Source organism: Apium graveolens, chromosome 6 (assembly GCF_009905375.1).
Source record: "Apium graveolens cultivar Ventura chromosome 6, ASM990537v1, whole genome shotgun sequence".
Classification (NCBI taxonomy): domain Eukaryota; kingdom Viridiplantae; phylum Streptophyta; class Magnoliopsida; order Apiales; family Apiaceae; genus Apium; species Apium graveolens.
Window position 1 is genome coordinate 93627846 of NC_133652.1, and position 24465 is coordinate 93652310.

At 33.5% G+C, this 24465-nt stretch overlaps 1 protein-coding gene across 1 annotated transcript in view; it reads left to right on the top strand.

The window, feature by feature from the left end:
- LOC141663810 (BEACH domain-containing protein C2) overlaps positions 1-15151 on the top strand; it is a 29430-nt gene extending 14279 nt beyond the window's left edge. The window contains exons 12-32 of the mRNA XM_074469635.1: positions 4173-4257; positions 4423-4617; positions 4982-5530; positions 5612-5755; positions 5835-6302; positions 6452-6597; positions 6777-6846; positions 6931-7014; positions 7676-7732; positions 7838-7906; positions 7984-8070; positions 8148-8264; positions 8816-8965; positions 9053-9137; positions 9325-9445; positions 9639-9735; positions 9820-9933; positions 10840-11209; positions 12936-13672; positions 13903-14025; positions 14705-15151. Coding sequence (XP_074325736.1) covers positions 4173-4257; positions 4423-4617; positions 4982-5530; positions 5612-5755; positions 5835-6302; positions 6452-6597; positions 6777-6846; positions 6931-7014; positions 7676-7732; positions 7838-7906; positions 7984-8070; positions 8148-8264; positions 8816-8965; positions 9053-9137; positions 9325-9445; positions 9639-9735; positions 9820-9933; positions 10840-11209; positions 12936-13672; positions 13903-14025; positions 14705-14722 — 3886 coding nt within the window. The 3' untranslated portion in view covers positions 14723-15151. The remainder of the gene's footprint in view (positions 1-4172; positions 4258-4422; positions 4618-4981; positions 5531-5611; positions 5756-5834; positions 6303-6451; positions 6598-6776; positions 6847-6930; positions 7015-7675; positions 7733-7837; positions 7907-7983; positions 8071-8147; positions 8265-8815; positions 8966-9052; positions 9138-9324; positions 9446-9638; positions 9736-9819; positions 9934-10839; positions 11210-12935; positions 13673-13902; positions 14026-14704) is intronic.
- Positions 15152-24465: the final 9314 nt, after the last annotated feature.

A 24465-nucleotide genomic window follows, 5' to 3' on the forward strand; every position in this document is an offset into this window, starting at 1 on the left:
CCAGGTGTTATTTTTTTCAAGGGAACTGATTTCCTTATCCATGGCATCCTTCCACACATGTTCCTTGACTGCTTGTTCAAAACAAACGGGTTCATCAATTCCCATCAACAGAAGTTCTTCCTCGAGCTCGGTGGCAGTCGTGGTACTGTAAATATCACGGAGGGGACGAAATCGTCGTGGCGTTGTGCTGTCATCATATGTATCTCTTATGTCTGCATTATCTCTCATACTAGTTTCTTGGACTGGTGTGGCTTGCGTTGGTGGCTCAGTCATAGCAGTTTCTAAGGGCTCGTCTCCTGTTTCTGCTGCAAAACCATCCAGGACGAATGTCTGAGTTGTTGCAGTCATGTCTGATGCCCAGTCCCAACTGTCATGCTCATTGAAAACTACATCTCGACTGATATGCACACTCCGTGAGACGGGATCATAAAGACGGTATGCCTTGGTGCCAGGCTCGCGACCAAGGTGAATCACTAATTTACTTCTAGCATCAAGTTTCGTTGTGTGGGTAGTGGGAATCTTCATATAAGCAGTACATCCAAAAACTTTCAGATTCTCGACACTTGGTTTTCGATTGTACCATGCCTCATGTGGGGTGATGGTAGACATTGAACGTGTGGGTAATTTATTCAGAATATGGACTGCATGACGCACCGCTTCTCCCCAATAATACGATGGCATCTTTCGTTCAGACAAGAGACTCCTGGCCATGGCCACCACTGTTCGATTACGGCGCTCTACAACACCATTTTGTTGAGGTGTATAGGGCGCCGTATAGTGCCTGGTTATACCCTGTCCTTCACAAAAATTCTGAAATTTTCTCGAGCAAAATTCCCCTCCTCGATCAGTTCTCAAGACTTTTATGCTCCGTGTTGTCCCATTTTCAACTGCTAGTTTGAACGTTTTGAATTTACTTAAGGCCTCATCTTTTGTTTTAAGCATATATACCCACATCATCCTTGTAAAGTCATCAACAACTAACATAAAATAGCGATTACCCGCTGGTGTAGCAGGAGTAATAGGGCCGCATAGATCCATATGAATCAATTCTAAAGCACTTAAAGCAGAAAAATCAGATTTCGAGGGAAAAGACTTACGCGTCTGCTTCGACATAATACAGCCATGACAATGTTCCTCTGGTTTTCTGATAACGGGCATCCCATATGCCATTCGATTCTTTGACATTAATTGCATGGCATGAAAATTTACGTGTCCGAGCCGTTGATGCCACAACCATGCTTCTTTTGCATCCTTTGTCAATAAACACTGCTGCTGTGCCTCTTCAATGTGAATTTTGTATAATCGATTTCCAGATCGCTTAACCTGCATCAACATTCTCCCACAACTATCATAGACCTACAAATTTTCACCGTCTATAACCACTCTATTTCCTTCTTCTGAAAGTTGTCCAAGGCTTATGATGTTACTCTGAAGTGTGGGAATAAAGTATACCCCCTGTAAAATTCTTGTTTCACCATTCTTGCACACAATTCGAATTGACCCCTTTCCTTCAATTTTCACCAATGATCCATCTCCAAATTTCACCTCGCCTTTCACCGTTCTGTCCAAATTTTCGAATTTTTCTCTATGTCCTGTCATGTGATTGCTAGCCCCGTTGTCGAGGTACCATGTGTTTTCCTCCACCTCTTTACTGTGGGTTACGCCCTTCTCCTCAGTGAAAGCTAGTATGCTGTTATCACACATAGCCATGAGCAATGCAGGCTCGTTGTCATTTGTCTGAGTCAGGTTTACCTCGCCCCTTTGTTGTCTTGATCTCACTGGTTTACGGCATTCTGCTGCGAAATGTCCGTAGCCACCACAGTTAAAGCACTTCACTTGGCTTCTATCTCGCACAATGCGATTATCTCGCACACGATAGTCCCTTCCACCTCCTGAAGAACTACCTTTACCAGACCGATTCAGCCATTCTTCTCTCGTCAACAAGAGCTTCTTGTCACCATTCTCTTTCTTCTGCCATTCCTCCTCAGTTAACATTAGAACATGTCCCTCGCCACTGTCTGTTGAACCTTGTAATCGTTCTTCATGAGCCCGAAGCGATCCAACCACCTCTTCTACTGACATAGAATCCAAGTTCCCAAATTGTTCAATGGCTGAAGCAATTTGCAGGAACTTGGTTGGAACAGCTCTCAATAGTTTCTTCACTACTTGTCCTTCACCAATTTGTTCTCCCAATGCCCGGATGTTCGTTACCAGCCCATTGAGTCTCATGCAGAAATCCTCTATTTGCTCAGATTCTTTCATCTTTATTGCCTCAAACTCCGATCTGAGGGTCTGTGCTTTTGCTTGCTTCACCTTATCCGACCCCTGGTATAAAGTTTTGATCGCCTCCCAGGCTTGTTTAGATGTCTTTTTCTCTGCAAGTGCCAAGAGTACGTCATCTGGAATTCCCTGATAGATTAGAGCCATTGCCCGTTTGTCCATCTTCTCCTCAGGTGCAGCCTTAGGATCTTTAGGTTCAATTGCATCCCACACCCCATATGCTTGCATAAATACTTTCATCTTTTGAGCCCACACAGTGTGATTTGATTTTGTCAGCATTGGACAGCTTAGACTGAAAGAACTCTCTTTGCTTTTACTCGTCTCCATCTCTCAAATTTCTCGTATGATCTTTGCTCTGATACCAGATGTTGGTTTTAAAGTGAAAGTGCAGAAACAATACAGTTTAATTATCTGCAATGGAAAACTTCTCTTCTCTTTTATTGCATAAAGAAACGATTACATATATAACTATTGAGAACTAGAAACCTACAAACCAGGAGAACATTCCCTGGTTTTTCTGTCCATCATCAACTACACTCCTAAACACACTCAACTTCCTAAAGACCAGTTCCTAATCCAACGTACACTTAGCTGTTGGTTTATTCAAACACAAAACAAATAAAACACATATATGTTTAGATTAAAATAAATCCCAACAATTACCTCTACATGAATTAAGATGAGCGTTATCGTTTGTTATTTGTCATTTGAATTCTATGGTGTTTGGTGCACGCTGCAGTTGTTCAGAACTGAATATGTTTTTGTATGATCACTGGATAGTTTACTTATGCTGGTGCCCATATTGGTTTGGTCATGCGGTTTAGGCTCCGTTTGGTATTGCTGTTGCAGACAGTTACAACAGCTTTTTGCTCAAAAACTGTCAAAAAGGTGTTTGATAAATTCTAAAAACTGCCGTCTAGAAAAGCCGCTTTTAGTCTAAAAACTGTTGTTAGCAAAAACATGTCCCCCATACTTTTGGAAAAGGCTGTTTTCAGCTTTTGCAGAAAGTAACTATCAGTTTCATCATCAAACCTTTTATATATTATATCTCAAAATATGCATAAATTAAAAAAATTACCAAAAAGTTATCTAATTTTCCTGACAGCACCACTTTTTCTCACAGCACAGCAGTTTTCAATAGCACTCTCAAACAGAGCCTTAGTGTTCCATTACACTAACGGTTACCAAAGAGGTGCCAAGATGGTATACTAGTGAGCTTTTTATGAATACTATTTTCATATAATTAGAACATAAAACATAATTTCATACAATCAACTTCTTCAAAAGTTGAATATTATAAAATTGATACAATGCAGATGTGATTTTCGAGCATCAAATAGACAAAACTATGTTAAAAGTTTATAATAATATAGAGCACGGAGATATCTTAATAAGCTACATTTGCATATTGGAATGTAGGTGTACTCATTTGGGTACATACATATGTGTGTGTGTGTTTGTGATGTTCACTAGGTTCACAAGTGTTAAATTTGAGCTTTACTGTACTTATATAGAACTAACTAATATTGTTAAGCTTGGGGTCTTGAGGTCAACTCTTCTTATGCTGTTAAGAACATATCTGATGTCATTTATGATTTTATATATTTTTATTTTTTCACTTTTTTCTGTAGATTTAGGAGACACAGCATAGACCGTAGCCATTTGTAATTTGGTCCCCAGGGTAGGAAAATTACAGTTATTTAACTGCACGAGCTTCTCTCTGTGTAAATTGTAAATAGGAATATTAATTGCAACAATGCCAAAAACATTTTGTTTTTGCATTTTCTTCAGGGTAATATAGTTAATAAAATGGTTTTTGCATTAGTTGTTTAGCATGGCACCTTTATGATGTTATCATATACCAGGGCGACTGAATCTTAACTGGTCTGCAGTGTGCTTTCACCAATCCTGAACATGACGATTTCCGAGTCCAAGAGACAACGAGTGCTTGTTACTTGTTCTGTTATGTATTCTGAGGTTAGTCCGGTAGAAGCTTTGCTTCTTCAATTTTTTAGTAGTTTATGCTTCTTTACATTCCCGATTTTGTCATCGTCTTCTATTATAGGCTAAGAGACTATATTGATAGTGTTAAGAGTAGTCTATCTTTGTTATCTGCTGCTTACATAGGAGTGTATGTTGTAGGTGTGGCATGCCGTAGGAAGAGACAGAACTCCTCTACGTAAGAAGTACCTGGAGTCAATTTTGCCCCCTTTTGTTGCTACATTAAGAAAGTGGCGACCTCTACTTGCAGGAATTCCTGATCTCGCGACTAATGATGATTTAAATCCTTTCTCTGCTGATGATCCTGCACTAGCTACAGATGTTTCCCCAATAGAGGTAACAACTTTTACATCCCGAAAGTAAAGAAGTAAATTACAGATCATATTTTTATGCTTCTGTATATGCATTGTTTTAATTATATTTCCCTCCACTTTAGTGCTAAAATAGTGCACTATGAAATCAGCTAAGCCTCACAGGTCAGCTGAAGAGAATGGAAGATTTGTTTTTTATTGGGTTGACTATTGGTGTCTGTCAGGATGTTGATACTGTCAGCTTTATTGAGCTACCTCTTAAGATATCAATAAATTTTTGGGGTTCTTATTGACATGCATTTTTCACTTCTTACTTTAAATTAGGTGGACCGACGATGTCCATCTGTGTTTAAGCAAAATTTTTTTACTTTGTTTAAATTATCAATCAGGCTGCTCTTTCTATGATATCTCCTGGATGGGCTGCGGCTTTTGCATCACCTCCTGCTGCAATGGCATTAGCAATGATTGCTGCTGGCGCTGGTGGAGGAGAAACCCCTGCACCAGCAACATTCGCACATCTCAAGCGTGACTCCTCGTTATTAGAGAGGAAAGCAGGCACTAGACTTCACACATTCTCAAGCTTCCAGAAGCCTCTGGAAGATCCTAACCATCCACCTGTTACTCCAAAGGACAAAGCTGCTGCCAAAGCTGCTACCTTGGCTGCTGCACGTGATCTTGAACGTAGTTCAAAAATTGGTTCAGGACGAGGTCTTAGTGCTGTAGCTATGGCTACATCTGCACAGCGACGAAATAAAAGCGATATGGAACGAGTAAACAGATGGAATGTGTCTGAAGCCATGGGAACTGCCTGGATGGAATGCTTGCAGTCAGTTGATTCAAAGTCTGTCTATGGGAAAGATTTTAATGCTTTATCATATAAGTTTATAGCTGTTCTTGTTGGCAGTTTAGCCTTTGCTAGAACCATGCAAAGATCTGAGGTATCTTTTTTCCTGGAGTTACTAAACCTTTAATTTCCTTATAAGTGAGAATACCTAGTATCAGATATAATTTATATGCAGGTTGACAGACGCACACAGATGGATATAATAGTTCGGCATCGTATCTGTACTGGCATACGTGCATGGCGCAAACTCCTCCATTATATGATTGAGATGAGATGTCTTTTTGGGCCATTTAGGGACAATTTATGCAACCACGAGCGTGTATGTTCAAACTTTTCATACTCTTAATTAGATTTTTTGCTGATGTTCAAGATTTTAAACTTTAGCTACATATTAACAGGTTTTCTGGAGGTTAGATTGCACGGAAAGTTCTTCGAGGATGAGGCGATGTTTGAGGAGACATTACTGTGGATCAGAGCATTGTGATGCTACTGCAATTAATAACAGCAGTGTAGAATCTACTCATGATCATAGTAATGACATTTGTACATCTAAAGCATCTGTTGTTGCGGCGGAAGCTATGGTAACAGAGGCAAAAGATGATGATGATGATGAAGACTATGACGACGGCGATGACGAGGAGGATGCTGTTAATTTTAAAGGTAAAGGAGGTGTAGTACGTCAGGAGGAAGCGCAAGTAAGACAGTCAATGACTGCTGATCCTCAAATTACTAGCGAAGAGGACTTTGTGGAACCCCCTTCAATAGTTGCAACTGATCATGTTCCTGGTGAGCATGATGAAAGAATTCTTTACGAGCTTCCAGCTTCAATGGTCCGGCCATTAAAGGTTATTAAAGGAAATCTGCAAGTGAGTAAACAAGCAATGTTAAAGGATTTTAAGAGCTTACTTTAATTGTTAGCACAACGTATCCATTTTCGTTTGAACAATTCTACATTTCTTCCTGCAACGAATTACAACGACGGTTGTTAGCTGATCGAACAATTATTTGATTCCAGATTACCACAAAACGAATAAATTTTGTTGTCGATAAAGCCGTGGACAGTGCCGTGGATTGTAAAGCAGACTGCTCTATTGAAAGTAGAATTCGGGAAAAGGATTGGAGCTGGTTGTTATCTTCCCTTCGCCAGATTTATAGGAGAAGGTGAGATGAGATAAAGCTTGATACTTGTATCATTTTCTTCTTCTGATCAGATATCTTGTACTTCACATATCTTGGTCTACGTATTTTAAACTTATCAAATTTTCATGAAATGTTTTTTTGACACTTCCCCCAGACTGGGTCTGCTTCCTGTAGTTGGCTCATTGTTTAAGTTATTACAGATATTTACTAAGAAAAAGTGCACTGGAGTTGTTCATGGGTGACCGGTCAAACTTCTTCATTGATTTGGGGGTATAACTCCTTATAAATTCACGACTGTATACCTAATCATGTTGAGAACTGCCATCTGATCTGCTTTCTCTGTACTTGCTACAGAGTACCAAGGGAAGACGACACGCATACCAAGCTATTGTCCAAGCACGCCCACCTCACCTAAATAATATTTTTCTTACTACTCAGGTTCTTCCTTTCTCTTCTACATATGTAAATCAGCCTTTGCAAAATGTGTGAGTTAGCTGAATGGCTTGACGTTAATTTTGTGCGCAAAGATATAGAAGGAACGTTGGCAACTGCATGATTAATCACCCTTTATGGGTCTTGTAATGTGTCTGAGAGTGGTTTACCTCTTCAGGGTCTTTTAAAACTTATGTCCACCGTATTGCCCTTGTTAATAATACTTCCTCTGTATATAAAATGAAATCTTGCATAATTGGGTTTATGACATGTTAATTTATGTATGCACTGTTAGTCAATTTATATCAGGACAACTGCTTTTATGATTCTTTAGCTGCATAATATTTTTTAATTTATATTTCGTGGTAGATTTGGTTATTAAATTTCTTACTATCAACATTACAACCTAAATTAGATCATGCTGTAGCTTCACATTAATGCAGTTCACGCCCAATAATTCAGAGCTTTGTGTTTTAGGATCTTTGCAGTAGCCTTCAGCAGTTTTAATTTTGGAGGAAATGATGTCTTATTCTTTTTAATCTTTTTCTCTTTCTTCCACATCATTTGTATGCAATTGTGCAGCATGACTTTTAAGCACATTGCTTCTAGCAATCATGTGGCTGACTATTTCATTATTCTTTCGTTATGTACTGTATTCCTTATACAGAAGCCTGATCAACTTTTGAAGAGAACCCAGCTCATGGAACGTTGGGCTAGGTGGGAGGTACGTAATAGGTTCAGCATAACATATATCTCATGTGTTAATTTTTTTATCTCCATTTTATTGTTTTATCCTTCCACTAAATCAATCCAAACACATTGATTGCAGATCAGCAATTTTGAATATCTAATGCAGTTGAATACATTAGCTGGGCGCAGTTATAATGACATCACCCAAGTAAAAAATTGTCCCGGTGATATCTCTGCTATCAAAATGTTTTACCTGTTGTACTACTAAGATCTTTTTTTGTGCAGTATCCCATTTTCCCATGGATACTTTCGGATTACAGTTCAAAGACATTGGATCTTTCGAGTCCATCTTCTTATCGAGATCTTTCAAAGGTGGTATAATTTTAAAATTGGTACGAATCCTTAATAAGAATTATTTTTTACTAATACGGGGTGTTATTAACATCCAGCCCGTTGGTGCGCTAAGGCCTGACCGGCTGAAAAAGTTCCAGGAGAGATACTCCAGTTTTAATGATCCAGTCATCCCGAAGTTTCACTATGGTTCACATTATTTGAGTGCTGAGGCAGTATGTAACCTATCATTAAATTACTCATTATTTTCATTCATATTGCAAAATTTAGGTGTTGCAAGTTATGACACTACTGCAACTATTTAATATGCTCATATGCTTCATTATCAGCATATGCCTGCATGTTTATTATCTGTGTACGAACATTTAAAACGTATTTTGTAGTAGTTGCAATTTCTGTGTAGTTTAGTGAAGATTTTGAAACACTTCTACATTCTATATTGTTTAAATTTTTAAGATTTCCATTAAATATAGAGCGGGTGGAACTCTTCATCCTTTTTAGGTAATAAATAACGAAATTTCTTCCCTATATTAATATTTTTCTTCATGAAGTCCCTATTAAATATCCCCTATAACTCTTCATTTCCTCATTAAGGGACATAGATGAAATTTAGGAAATATGTTACTCGTTTTTCATATGACATCAGACATCCCACCACTCTCTCTCTCTCTCTCTCTCACTCACTCACTGCTCTGTATGGTTTGCCTCGTTTTTGTGTCTCTCCACAATATTTGTTTGATAACAAATTGCAATTCTTATATTCCAGGTGTTATATTACCTCACCAGAGTGGAGCCTTTTAGTACTCTCTCAATTAAATTAAATAGTGGAAAATTCCATCACGCAAACAGAATGTTTTCCGATTTATCTGCAACTTGGAATAGAGTTCTTGAGGACATGAATGATGTTAAGGAATTGGTATATATCAGTTTTCTCAGAGTTCTCATACAGTCATACTTCAGCGTATTTTGTAACAATGTGAGATAATTGAATTTTCTATATTAGGTTCCGGAACTATTTTACCTGCCGGAGATCCTAACCAATCAAAACTCAGTTAACTTTGGAACAACGCAGCAGGGAGAAAAGATTGGTAAGCATGCCTTTGAGTGTCAGAAACAATACTTTTGTTTTTCAATCCCCCCCCCCCCCCGCCTTTAGTTATAATCTTGTTATTTGTACTGTTTTTTGGGCTTTTATATGAGATAAGCACTGAGATGAAGAAGTAAGGCAAGGGGGAGGATCTATTCCCTAACAAATATTCCCACTTGTCATGTCAGACTCTGTTAGACTTCCTGCTTGGGCTGAAAGTGCAGTTGATTTCATTTACAAGCATCAGAAGGCTCTTGAGAGTGAGTATGTCTCAGCACATTTACACGAGTGGGTTGATCTTATTTTCGGGTAAGCTCTTTAAGTGTTGGAAATGCTTGTGAAGTATTGTCACTCAAAGATTGTCATTTTCTTACATTTATGTTTAGTATGATGGAGTTCCTCTTTATCAGTGGCTGGTGTGAAATCTTCTTCTTTTTTTTCCGTTTGTCTGTGAAGAAATTAGTAATTGTTATATGCTTTATATGCTTTCATATAATTTTAGCTATAAGCAACGAGGAAAACACGCGGAGTCAGCGTATAATGTATTCTTTTACACAAGCTACGAAGGCACTGTGGATATTGACAAAATTTCGGATCCTGTAAGTTTTAATTTCCTTTTCCACATTATCTTATTTTTTTTACTTTCTATTGACTTAACTTATTATATGTTAACATCTCCAAAGGTGCAACAACGTGCTCTACAAAATCAAATTTCTTGTATAGGACAAACACCATCACAACTTCTAACTGTCCCTCACTTGAAGAAAATGCCACTGGCAGATGTTCTTCATTTGCAGGTATTTCTTCTTTTGGATCCTGCTTTTTATGTCCATGCTCTGATTTGAGATTTTGATTCAGTGTAATCATTAAATAGTGAAATCTTAGTAGCCATTGGTAGGAATATGAGGTAGAGATGATCTTGTTGTATGTTTACATGTAACATAAAAGGGCATTACTATATACTGATACTGATAGTATATAAACATGATATTACAAATAAGGTAAAATCCTTTAGAAAGTACTTTTAGTTGGCCAGCTCTGTTTTAGCACTACTCTGCAAGCGGCTTTATACTTTCTTCCTCAATTATTATACATCTTAAAATTACTTTTTCACATATGTGTTTTCACGCTATATTGGTTCATAATTCAGCACATATGACTAAATTTTTGGACTGGAAAATTTTCTTTCTAATGTACAGTTTTGGTCCTGCTACATTGTGAATGTTGTCTTCTGATGATACTTATTTCTTCCACTAATCCCAGGCTAAAAAACCGTCAATGTACTCTATACGGGGTTCTTGGTTAAGTGAGACTACAAGTAGATGTACTTTTTTTTTAATTTTATAGCTCTGGTAAAAAAGAGATAGTGAAGTGTCGGTTTTATTGTCCTGAAGTGTGTGGATGAGAGGAACACTTCTAAATTTTCTTAATTTCACCACCTTCATTTAAAGTTATGGCCGCTTTTGGCAGGTTTCTGCGTCAAAACCAACGATATAAGTGCATGACTTGCACCTATTAATTTGCATATCTTATACTCATGCTCACATGACATTTGATTTGGCTGCTTTTTTAGCAAACTAGACTCGAATCATATGAAAATGATATACGACATACAATATAACTTTTTTTTAGCTATTTCCCATGTAGAACGAGTAACAAAATAAAACTCAGAACATAGTTATCATTTGAATTTGTGGATGTAGACAATCTTTCGCAACCCCTCTGAAGTTCAAGCGTACAAAGTTCCTTCCCCCGAGCGCTGCAATCTACCTGCTTCTTGTATACATGCTTCCTCAGATTCTCTCATAATTGTGGATACTAATGCTCCATCAGCTCATATAGCACAACACAAGTGGCAGCCAAACACACCTGATGACCAGGGGACACCTTTCCTCTTTCAACATGGAAAAGCCACTTCAGACACATCTACCAAAACACTTATGCGCATGTTGACGAAATCAACCAGCTCTAGTTCAGAGCAACAGGAATTTCCTCAAGCACTCACATTTGCAGCTTCCGGGATTAGAAGTTCAGATGTAGTTGCTATCACTTGTGACATGGAAGTTATTACTGGTAAAGTTCATCAGACTGATCAAACTTCGTTTGTTTATAGTAAAGATATGATATTCATTTGCCTCTCCATTCTTGCATCTGCAATAACATCATTAAATCAGGTAGTTGGATGCATCTGAAGGCTGCTACTTTGTGCCATTACTTTACACATTGAGCCAAATATTTGTGGCACTGATCAGATCCTAGGCTTTGACTCAGTACTCTAGTAGTCATAAATACCATGTTAAAGGACAAACTTAGGCAAAACCTTAAGGTGTTTCAAAGAATGGGCTTAGGGATGTATTAAAGCATTCTCAAAAGATTTTTTTTATTAGGTGAGTAGGGTGCTGACTAGAAAATATAAGAGGCTGGATGGTGTTTCAGGCTTTAATTCTAAATTTTTGGTTAATTCATCTCTAGCAGGCAGCTGTTTAAATAAAATCATCTATTTATACTAAGAAAACTTGAGATCTTTTGTAGTTGGTTAGTTTTGGTTAACTAACAAAAGAATAACAACTTTTAGATTTTTTTAACTAACAAATTAGAACTATTAGATACTTAGATCTAATATAAATACTTTTATACCTTAATATCTAAAATACTATAAAAGATCTAAGGTTTGAATCCCATCAACATATTGAAATTAAACATTTATATTTTTAATTCCAAAGATTTAAAACTATAAATAAAGAAATAGGGTTCAAATATCGTCAACCACATATTATTGTATTATATTTGATTTCAATTAGAAGTTCAATACTCTCATAAATTTATTTTTTGAAGAAGATTATAACTATATGATAACTAAGTTTTCATATTTAATTCCCTACTAAAATGACAATCTACTCCCTCCGCCCCATTGGATTGTTAATATTGTTCAAATTTTGTGAGGAAAAATATGAACAATGTTAACAATCTAATGGGACTGAAGTAGTATTATTTATATTAAAACATATCTTAAATTGTAATTTATTATTCACGTTAGATTTTCATCAAATTTATATATAATAATTGAAATTTAAGTCAGAGAATTTTATAATATTAAAGTAGATCATGCAGATGTAAGCTAGTATGCTTAAAAGTTGCACATGATCCATAAGCACACACTGTCTGCTAAAATACATATAATCACCCAATACTCCAATCGGCATGATTGCAAATCTATAGATTAGGACGATTTTTTTGTCTATAAATTTAGGGCGATACTCAAAACAATGGACCTTCAGAAGAGATTAAATTACACCCAATAGAAGTGGCCATTTGTAATGTATTTTGCTTTAATAGTGATCCCTTTATTTTTTGTCTATATAATATCAATTTGTTTGTAGAATCTCTGTTTGTACTCTTAGATCAAAGTATGAGATCATGGTTTAATTTTCGTCAGACGGGAAACAGCTTTAATAATATTAATTTGTACAAAGAACAAATGTAAATAAACTAAAAAAGAAAATGGTTTACTTCATTAATCAGACGAACCTTCTGATTCGAGCTTTTGTTTTATAGTTAAGATTGTCATTACTGTAATTAATATCTTTCTTTTAGTTTTGAAGTTTTTCATATCTGTGTGTGTGAGCTCGTCCAGAACTAATTAATGGACAGATGATATTAGCCAGCAAAGATGAATTGATTTGTGCATTAATACAAAACATGCCGGGTGTTCATGTTTTAACATTGTGGACCTTACCATTTACTTTTTCTCTAGCAGTTCTCCTCATTTCTCACATTGAATAGCTTAACTTATTACTAGGTGGGCATGTGGATAACAGTATCAGACTTATATCATCAGATGATGCAAAGACAATGGAAATAGCCAGAGGGCATTCTGCTCCTGTTACTTGTCTTTCTTTATCAACTGATGGCAATTACCTTATAACGGGATCTCGTGATGCTACATTACTACTGTGGAGGGTACATCGCGCATCCACACTTCGGTCATCCACACTTCGGTCAAGCAGTAGTATGCCAGAGCTTTCCACTGGCTCTGAGGTGCAAAATCCCTCAAGTAGTAACTCTACTGCAAGTAGCCTAGCGGATAAAAGCAGAAGATGTTGTTTTGAAGGTCCTATACGTGTTCTTCGGGGTCATTTTTGTGAAATAAACTGCTGTTCAATCAGTTTGGATCTTGGCATTGTAGTGTCCTGCTCCAACTCATCTGATGTTTTGGTGCATTTGATGAAAAGTGGCCGCCTGATCAGGCGGATAGACGGTGTCAGGGCCGATCTGGTATCCCTTTCCTCCAATGGGATCATTGTAACTTGGAATGAATTACTTCATACTCTCAGCACCTATACACTTAATGGGATTCTGATTGCTAGTGTAGAACTTCCTTCCTCCTCTACCATTAGTTGCATAGAGGTTTCTTTTGATGGACAGAGTGCTCTAATTGGTCTAAGCTCGTCTTTGGATGTTGGAGTATGTGATGACGAAAATGAATTGAACATTTCTACGCCTTCTGTTTCCATCTTTGATCTCTGTACGCTAAAGGTATGATATTGGATAAAAGAACTGAATAACCTTTTTAGTGGGCTTCAGATTTTTTTGTTAAGTATTGGTGATAAAACTGGGGTTCAAACCTCTAGAGATTTGCTACAATTTAACACACTGTATGAGTCTCAGAATCGATAGTCTCTTTCCATCATTAGGAACCACTCTAGTCTTATTAACCTTGTATATGAATTATAATGCATGTCACATTCTGGCAATTGCTCTTTCAGGTGGTACATATAATGAAGCTTGAAGAAGGTCAAGACATTACAGCTATGGCTCTGAATAAGGATCATACGAATCTTGTGGTGTCAACTGCCAATAGACAGCTGATCGTCTTCACTGATCCTAAGGTGAGTTAAAACTGATATCTGCTATAGGATTTTAAGTTGTTGACGTAAAACGTAAAGTTCTGCCAAAACTGATGTTTAAGGGCAATAATGTTAAAGATAAAATAGTTAAACTTCCATTAGTGTTTTTGCGTCTAAATCAAACCAAACATGTGAAGAGGGAACCAATTACGAACCCACGGCATGTTGTGCTGATGTAGATTTAGGAGAATGTTAAGAAATGGATGAGAACAGGGATTACACACAAGATATTACAAATCAACTGTAGCGGGTGTTCTTTCAAAAAATATCTTTTGTACTGAAATGTTGCAATTTGAAAGTATTGTAATGGTACCGGTGATGAGCTAGAACACTATACTTTGCAGTCGGTTATCTGAAATTTGCTACACCAAAATAGTAATGATAATAATAATTAAGATAAGCTAGATTTAAAATTGAAAGGGCTAGGCTATAAAGTTCTCTGCCCCAAATGTCCCAACTATGTAACAATTTTTTTAAGTAAAGGCGGTGATTGGTGAAAGTATAGTGCTAGTTTCTGGAATGTCATGATTTCAAGTATTTGGAGATACTAGATTAGTTATAAAGTTTAAATAGGAGTACATTCGCTTGAATCTCCCTTCCAGTTCCATTGACAAGACGAAACTGCATTCCTTTATAATAATTTACTGGACATTGAATGTAGTTAAAGCGCGAAGGTTGAAGATCAAACGCACAAGCTTGGTGAAAATGCGACTGGCCTGGCCCTCTCATAGAATGACGGATTCAGGGAAGCCAGATATTTCTTTCATTGGAGGAAAGCCATTTTGATATCGAAATGGATACAAAGAATAACTCGCCACACCTGTTCAAACTCCAAGTTGACGGCGACTAACCACACGGATAATCGTACAACCAGCAGAGTGTAACATATTGAACTAAAACAGAACAGAAAGGGAACTAAGCTTTGTACATAACATAGGAGTCATGTAGTAGAGAATGTAACACGAGGCCCTTGAGTAGAAATCGAGTGGATTGAGTTGTAACATGCCCTTTGAGACTGTTTTGTTTTAGGGTTTAAGAATGTAAATACTGAGCAACTAATTTTTGGTAACACAAGTATAATGATAGTTCAGGTCCCTTCTTAGCCTTTTGAGAAGCTGCACTTGAATTTTGTTGACAAGATGACAAGTTCAGCTCCCTTCTTAGCCTTACTTGAATGGCAATAAATGGATGTGATTTACATACAATTGTGTTTGAGTTTTTTATTTTAATATGTTATTCTAAATGAATGTTTTTTTTATTTTTTTTGTGATATTTTGCAGTGTCTTAAAAACAAGAATAAGCGAGGAACTAAGCGTCATCGGACATAATTTATTTCAAATAGGCCATTTTCATTCTATCACCTACATGCATTTTCTCTACTAAAGGAAGGAGGAATCAAAGATGCTCCTATTTTTTTCTACTTTGTTTTGTTCCGTATAATTTTTTTCAAGTAAACATATGTAAAGTACAGTTTCAAGAAAAAAAACGAATGTTAAATATCGTACTACACCCAACATATATACTTTTATATCTTTTTTAACAGAACGGATAAGCAAATAAATTAATGACAACAGTGTATTTTGTGGACCTAAAATTTGGAAAATTTACCACTTAAAGTAACATTTAAAAAGTATCACTTAAAATACTGCAGTTTAAATTTAATTAAAAAAAATTATATCACTGTCAAGGACCAGTACGTTAATTAAAAATATAATATTGATAAAATTTAAATCGGGGGAAAATATTTTATTTAGGGTTTGATTGTGTATTAAACTTTATATTGTGCATATGACTAGTCAAATTGATACTTAAATACCAGGTATCTATTTTTATTCTTAGGTTTGGTTGCTAGTTTTTACTTTTCGATTTCGTATTTTTTTTTGTCGGTGTTCAAATATTTGGCTAGAATCATTATCAATAGTCTTCGTTGTTAGCTTCGTTAATAGTTATTAGATGATACATAATGAGTTTTGTTAAGTATTACTTTGACTTTGATATTTTCAATTCTTTTTGAATTTATGTTTGATTCTTCGTCAAAGATGATGAATCGTTGAACGTTTGTTGTTATTGATGATAATTTCGAATTGCCATAGTGTTATTGGGAGTTTTTGAGCTGAAAAGCTTTGAAAACAAACTAATTTTTAAGTAAATTAGAGTTTGTCAAATTGTTTTTCCGTTGACCGGAATCTGGTTTGCCCAGATACCCAGATTCCGGTATAATGTTCTATGACATGTCACCTTCTTCAACACCCACCCTTTGATCGGTTTAAATCCAAATAAATTTTCAAAACCAATTTTTGAACCATTTTACCCTCACACCGTTAGCTGGTTCTTGATCGCGATACATAAATATTAAGTTTAAACTGTGATATTTTCTATATTTTCTAAAAATTAGCATTTAAGGGGCGGATTAGGCAAATTTGAGGCACGCAAAGTACGTTTTTGTCTAAATTAATTGGTTATGTCAATTTATGAATGAATGAATAAATAAACAAAAAGAATCGTCAATATATATTTATCTTATCTTAATCAATTCGAATTAATAGGAAATATATTAAATATTTAGAAGTCAATCCTATTTAAAATTTATTTAGAATTTTTTTTACCTTTTTCTCAAATAACTTAAATCGTAATTTCCTATTTGAATTTGAAGTTCACTAAAAAGTTAGAACTTCCTTATCTATGTCCTATAATTTAGAAAATAAAATCCAAGTACATATTTTAGGAAAACACTCAGGAGCTCTAAAATCGTTTCAATCATATTTATCATTTTTTCTAGAGCTTCTCTATTTTAATTCAATAAAATTAAATTTCCTTACATACATTCGAAGTAACAGGGAATGTGATACATATTTAGAAGTCAATTCTATTTATAATTCGTTTATTTGAATTAATAAGGAAGATAATATCATACAAAGAAGTATATACATTCAAATTATAGGGAATTTAATAAATATTTAAAATTCAACTTTTTATTTTTTTTAAGATCTCCTATAATTTAAATACTAAAAATTAAAACCTTTTTGGGGTCCTTTACATATTCAAAATAGAAAAGATTTTAAAATTACTAATCTAATCAAGTTCTAATAATTGTAATTATTATTTATATTATAGAAGGGAACCGTGAATTTATATTACTTTGGGACTATACATGACTCTCTTTTGTTCGATATATACCTAAACCGTATCTCATCCGTCTATTCATGTATCCTCGCTTTATATGTGAATGTTAAATTTAATTTTTATTCGTGTAAATCCAATCAAGCCAACTATATAATGAAATTATGAGTATGATAATTGAGGTTCGTACATTTTTAGGGTTAATTTCTACATGTTAATTTATTGCGATTCACATCTTATTTTCTAATTTTCTTTACTTTGTTAAGTTTGTAAACTTTTTGTGCTTATTCTTCACGTTCTTGTGAGTAGTCTAGATATTTATGATACTAATAGCCAGAATAGATTGCTTAGGAATTCGCGATATGCAACCCGCTTTTTTAATTTGATTTGCAGTTTCAAGTTTTTTTAGTGTGTCCTCTTCCCATCCTGGTGAGTATGTTGATTTTTATTCACAAATATAATCTGTTTACAACTATTTTTATTTTTATTCACAAATATATCATAGTTGATGGAAAAACGATTTAAACTAAATTTTATCTAAATTATAATATTTTTTTTATTAATATTGTGTTTGATAGGAGGCGGATCAAACTAATTTTATTTAAATTATAATATTTGTTTATTAGTCTTGGGTTTGACGGATAGAAATCTTATATAATTTTTAATAAATTTTTTATTAATATTGTGTTTCACGGGAGGGCGGCTAAACTAATTTATCTCAATCACAAGAATTTTTTTTATTGATATTGTGTTTGACATGAGAGCGGTTCAAACTAATTTCTATCTATATTATAATATTTGTTTATATGAGAATTTATTTAATCAGTCTTTTTTCATTACAACATGTGTCGGGTTAATAAAGTATCAAATTTAATACAGTTATTATCGACTTAAGAAAACGTGATATAAACCGGTATCATGAAAAAATATGTACGCAATTTTGTTAACGAGTGTCAGCCTAAAAAATTGTGACACAAAATGGCTAACAATTATAAATAATTAATTTTTTATTTATTATAGATTATGTTTTTTCTTAGATAATTTTCATATGAAATTTTTTTAAATTATTTTTTTAGGGTCGCTGCGCAGCGCGGCTTTGTCGACTAGTCTTAATCTTAATATATATAAAGGAAAACCCCTGTCAGCTCTAGAATCGTTTCAATCATATTTATCTTTTTTTATAGAGCTCCTAATTTTTAATTTAAATCGCTTAAGAAATATTTATCTATTTTTTAGAGTTCCACAATTTTAATTCAATAAAATTAAATTTCTTTTATATATTTGAATTAATAGGGAAGATTATACATATTTAGAAATCAATCCTATTTAGAATTAATTTAATCAAATTATTTCGAATTAATAGGTAAGATAATAAATATTTTGAAATTAATATAATTTAGAATTTATTAATGCTCGAATCATATTTATTTATTTTTTTAGAGTTTCTCTAATTTAAATATTAAAAATAAAATTCCCTTCTAAGGTCCTAAATTTAAGGTGAAAAATAATTAAATTATATATTTGAAATAGAAAAAACATCTAAATTTGTGTAAAGAATGGTCTACGATATTCTATCAATCGAAATGCTAAATCATCGCAGGTAGATTTATATAAACAAATCAAACGGGCTCAATTTTGTACTTTCTCATATCGCCTGGCATGGTTTTTGTAAAAAAATTATATTGCTTAGCATGGTATATGTTTTTTTTATATCAAGCATGGCAGATGTTCCGAAGCAAATCTGTTCCAATACTTTAAATAATTAATGTTTTATAGATTGAAACGTGATGTTGTAGTGTTGCATATATTCTTCAATTATATTGTTTGTAAGTTTCGAGATAATAATTTTTGTTTGTAAGTTTCAACATAATAATTTTTATTCTAATGGATGTTTGAATAACGCTGGAACCTGTTTAGAGAATATATTTTTTCTTTTGGAGGCTTCAAATTGAGTTGGTCTACACTCTGTGAAGTATGAATCAAGTACTTCTGCTTCGTAATCATGCTTGGTGATGAGGTAATTGGACTGCGTTTTTAATTATATATTTTTGAATAATTTATTATTTGATGCATGTACAAAACATTAAACTATCTTAGAAAAAACAAACCAATGTGCACAATTATTTTATGATTTGCATTTAGGTGCAAGACTGATTTAAGGTGTGTTTGGTATTGTTATAGTACCTTTTTGCTGAAAAGCAGTTAAAAAACTGTTTGGTAAAATTTAAAAGCTGCTTTTCGGAAAAGTGTTTTTGGCCTAAAAGCTGCTGTTAGAGAAAGTAAGTCTCCCATATTTTTAGAAAAAGCTGCTATTCAGCTGCTGCGGGAAGCAGATGCTGATTTTACCATCAAACCTTACCAAAATTATCCTTATTTTTAATTTTTTGCATCAACACATATACGTATCAAAAAAATTACCAAACAGTCATCTGATTTTTACAACAGCACTTTTTTCAGCAGCACTTTTTCTAACAGTACAACAATTTTTAACAGAAATCCCAAACAGAGCCTTAGATATACTAGGACCGGTTGTGCCGGTTGTGCTTTATACAGTGTTCTGTTTTTCCAATATTTAAATATTTTTGTTTAAATTATAATAATTTATTATTAATATTGTGTTTGACGGAAGGACGGATGAAACTAAATTTTATTTAAATTTCAATTATTTTAATTTTCTGCATGCAAGATAGCGTGGAAAGACCCATAGTTATGGTCATTGGAGTTAAAAGTGTCCATAGATTCTTCACATACAAATCTTTACAATTGATTGTTTATTGTAATCCTCTTTTGTATTTTAATTTTACAAGACGTTGGCAGCTATATAAAGATATCCAAAACAATATTGTTTTAGTATTGTATTTGACGGGAGGACGACTCAAACTAAATTTTATTTAAACTATAATTTTTTTTATTAGTATTTTGTTTGACGTCAGGGCGGATCAAACTAATTTTTATTTAAATTATAATATTTTTTTTAGTATTATATTTAACGAGAATAAAACACAAAAAAAAATCTTATCTAAATTTTAATAATATTTTCATTATCATTTTGTTTGACGGGAGGGCGGCCCAAACTAATTTTATTTAAATCATGTTAAATTTTTATTAGTATTGTGATTTAGGGAGAGCGGCTCAAACTAATTTTCATTTAAATTATAAGATTAGTTTATATTAGAATTTATCAAATTAGTTTTTCAATTTCAACAGGCGTCGACCTAACAAAATATCATAATTATACGATTATTATTGACTTATGAAATCGTGATATAAATTGTATCATAAGAAACATGTACGCCATTTTGTTTTGTTATGTAAATTATAACATGATTCGGCTTATAAAGCGTGACACAAAATGGACAGTAACTATGAATAGTTTTTTTTTGATAATTGTTCATGTTTTTCTTAAATAATTTTATATGAAATTTTTAAGAATGTTTAATTAGGGCCGCTATGCAGCGCGACTCTTTCGACTAGTATATATATAAAGAAGGATACGCGGGAGGTTAGGTCACGCTCTAAAATTATTTCAATCTATTTTTCTAATTTCTTAGAGTTTTAAAATTTTAAATACTAGAACATATAAAATATCCTTTAACATGTTAGAATTAGAATTGGTGTTCTAATTTGTAGAGGAGAAGAGTTCAAATTTATAGAGAAAAAGAATTTGAATTAATATGAAATACATATTGTTGATGAAGATTATAACACCTGTAAAGCTTTATGGATTCACGTTCATCCTATTTTATATACTGCGATGAACTAAGCTAGGGACATGAATTTCGTGTAACAATTTCGGAAGACGGAAACAGCCGAACCATCTTTCATTTTTATGTTTTATTAGTGTGTTTTAATTCACGTTCTTCATCTGCCGTTTTTATTCATGTACTTCGAAATTTGAATATTCGTACATTCATTCTTTTTTAATATTATAATTTATATTTTTTACTGTACGTGATTACTCTACGTGACTACCTGAGTGAAAAATTGTGTTGAAATCGTTCATTTTTTTTTTTTTAATTTTTATGAAAATAGAGTTAACATTCTTTGTGATTGTTAGCCTTGCTGGTGCTGACGTGACGATATTAAAAGCATAAAAAATATTGGATAAGCCTTTTTTATATAAGCTTTTGGCTCCAAAAATAAAACGTATTGCTTGGAACTTCTGTTTTTGTACGGGAATTAAAGAATGCAAGGGGGATTTGTAAGTTTGTTTATGTTTTAAGATTTTTTATTGTTGCAGATTTTTTTGACAGGTTTCGCTTGAAGATTTAAATAACAAAGATTACTATCAAAGTGCTTGATACCCAAATAAATCAGAGGTACTTGATATTGCAAATGAGACCGAAAGGTGTCTCTATGTACCTTTTCTAAGATTTATTCTTAATATTTTGAGATGTTATATTTTCATGTTTTTTGATTTATACAAGGGTTGATAGCTGAAGAGAAGAGTGAAAAACAAGTAGCGAGTAATTGTTGTGTCTGGTGTTAATTGTAATTAAAAAGTAAGGTCGCGGCTAAATCTTAAATGTGACAATTTAGTGTGAGTTTTTTGCCCGAAGATATTAAGAATCAAAGGAAAAAGATGGCTCTTACGAGAAGAAAACCATGGGACGAGGTAATGTCCCGCTTACTTTTACGTACTTTTATGTATCACTAGGGACTTTTTGCCCGCGCCTACGCGCGCTCCAATTTTTTTAAATTTTGAATTTTTTTATCGAAGTTTGTAATTTTTATAACATAAACGGTTATCTTCTAGTTTTATTTAATTTATTTATTACAGTTATTTAGGTTCCGTTTATTTTGAAATATAAACTGATATTATAGTTTAACGTTAAATGTCAGTATTTTATTTTAGTTTTCTTTCTCTCATATATTAACATTTCTCTTTTACGTTTTTAGTAGTTAATATTTTAATAATGTGTACAACAAAACTGAGTAAATATTTTTTTTAATTAAACACTTTTTAAAAAAATCCAGTAAATATTACATAACATACAATTTATTGCAATATTTTATTTTAAAATCAAAATAATACAAAAACTCACTTATATTAAAACATAATATATAACACTATTTTGTAAAAATCATTTTTTTAAAAATTATTAAAAAGGAGAAAATATCAAAAGAATTAAAAAACCTAAACAACCCAAATAAGTTGACTTTCGGATATGTTAAACTCTTGTCTTAAAAGAAACCCATATAAAATCAAAGTCCTGTCTTAAAAGAAGCACATGTAAGAAAACTACCGTGACTTTGGGATTCTCAACTTCTTCAAGCAAAAAGTAACTTTTTTTCACTAAGGAGACAGCACTCTCGGTGGAATAAAAAATCGATTCTTTGTCTATAGTTTATCTTGCTTTCATACAGTATATATATGCAATAGAACAATGAATCAGTGTTAGAACTTGAGATTATATTACTTGATTGATAGAGTTTTAAAGTATACACACCTTAACTTAATCGATTAATGTTATATATAATTTAAGAACATTACTTGCTCAAATTCATGTAATTCTCAAGTTTTGTATCCTATACATGTAATGTTCTTGTAAAATCTTTGATTTGTATCTCATGCATGTAATATCTAAGTAAAATAACGTGCTTTATATTGATTGGAACAAATTTATTATGTAATTACAGATGAAGAAAAGATCCAGTTCTAGAGCAAAGAATGTCAAATTCAATTTAGGTAAAAATTTAACCTAGAATGTATCTACTGCATTTATTTAGGTACATTAACAAAATACCAACTGTACAGATAATGAAGAGAGTATATGTAGCTTTCTGGCAGCAAATTTAGAAGTCTCTGATTTCGGGCACTTTGTAAGTATATATTTTACAGCGTTAATTTATATAGTGTCAAATTTATGTTTATTTTTAAATGTATTTGATTTAATGGTACTTGATCAGAGAGTGCCAGAGGATTTAAAAGTGTTTGTGGTGGAAGAATTCCAACTGGCTTGAAGATATATTGTAAAACACATAAATGGCGTGCTCGATATGATTCAGAAATCGGAAAAATATGTGGTCTTGCTCGCTTCATGGAGTTTTATGGAATTACGATATATAATCTTGTTTTATTTGATTATCATGGAGATGGGGTCTTTAATGTCAAGATATATAAGGAAGCGGCAATTGAGATAAACTACCCGATGATAGAACCAAATGAGTGGATGTTAAATAAACCAGAATGGAAAGACGAAGAATTTATGGTTGTCTATGAAAACATTCAGTTTCAGAAATCTGTTGCTATGTTAATTTATGATGGTTTCCTGAACAAAACTAAAGCTTACCGTATTAGCGTAAATAGTGCAGACTTGCAAGGTGATGGGATTGATCTGGTAAGATTTATTTGCAATTATTTTCCATATCAGGTCGCATTCATACTTTAATACCAATGTGTATATGCTGGATACCTGAACAAATTTTTGCATATATGACAGACAATGAAGTCAGGAACAGAGAATTTCTACAAAAAATTCAAACATGAAAACTCTGTCAGTCTGAGGTTCACCACTAAGGAATGGAAATGTGAGGTGGAGAGGGTTGGAGGCCATTGTAGATTTGGGAAAGGCTAGTCTGATTTTGTATCAGACACAGGACTTGGAATTGATGATTCTATAGTGATGTACAGGATGCATAATGATATAGGAAATATGAACAATGTGAATATTTGCATCTATAAACATGATTGTTAGGTCACACACACACACTGTAGAGGGGGTGAATACAGTGTATAGTACACTTAAATCGAACTTTAAGAACTTAAGTAACAGAAAATAAACTTTATTGAAACAATAAACTCTGTTACAGTATGGAACTGTTACCTCTCAGTGATGAACAAATATCACGAGAGCTGCTAGTATTACAATGAATAATCTTTTCTAATAATGATAACACTTATAGTGTAAACCCTATGTCTGTGTTTATATACTACACAGTTACAAGATAATCGCTAATTGATATGGAATATAATTCTGCTTCCTAAAATATATCAATCGGATATCTTTTCTTCCAAGTATTCCATTCTTCACGGAATTCCTTCTTCATGCATATCTCTTCTTATGTTTATCTCGATCTTCTTTCCTTTAATCAGCTACTGTCCTTATCTGATTGTCCTTCAGCACTTAAGTTCTGATATCTATCTTCTGATGATTATCTCCTGATAATATAAGTACTGATATCCTTAAGTCCTGACTTCCAGTATAAGTACTGATCAACAGTTAAGTACTGATTTATCCTGTTCATGTAAGATCTGAAAGCTAAACATAAAACATATTAGCCATGACATTATCAAATATA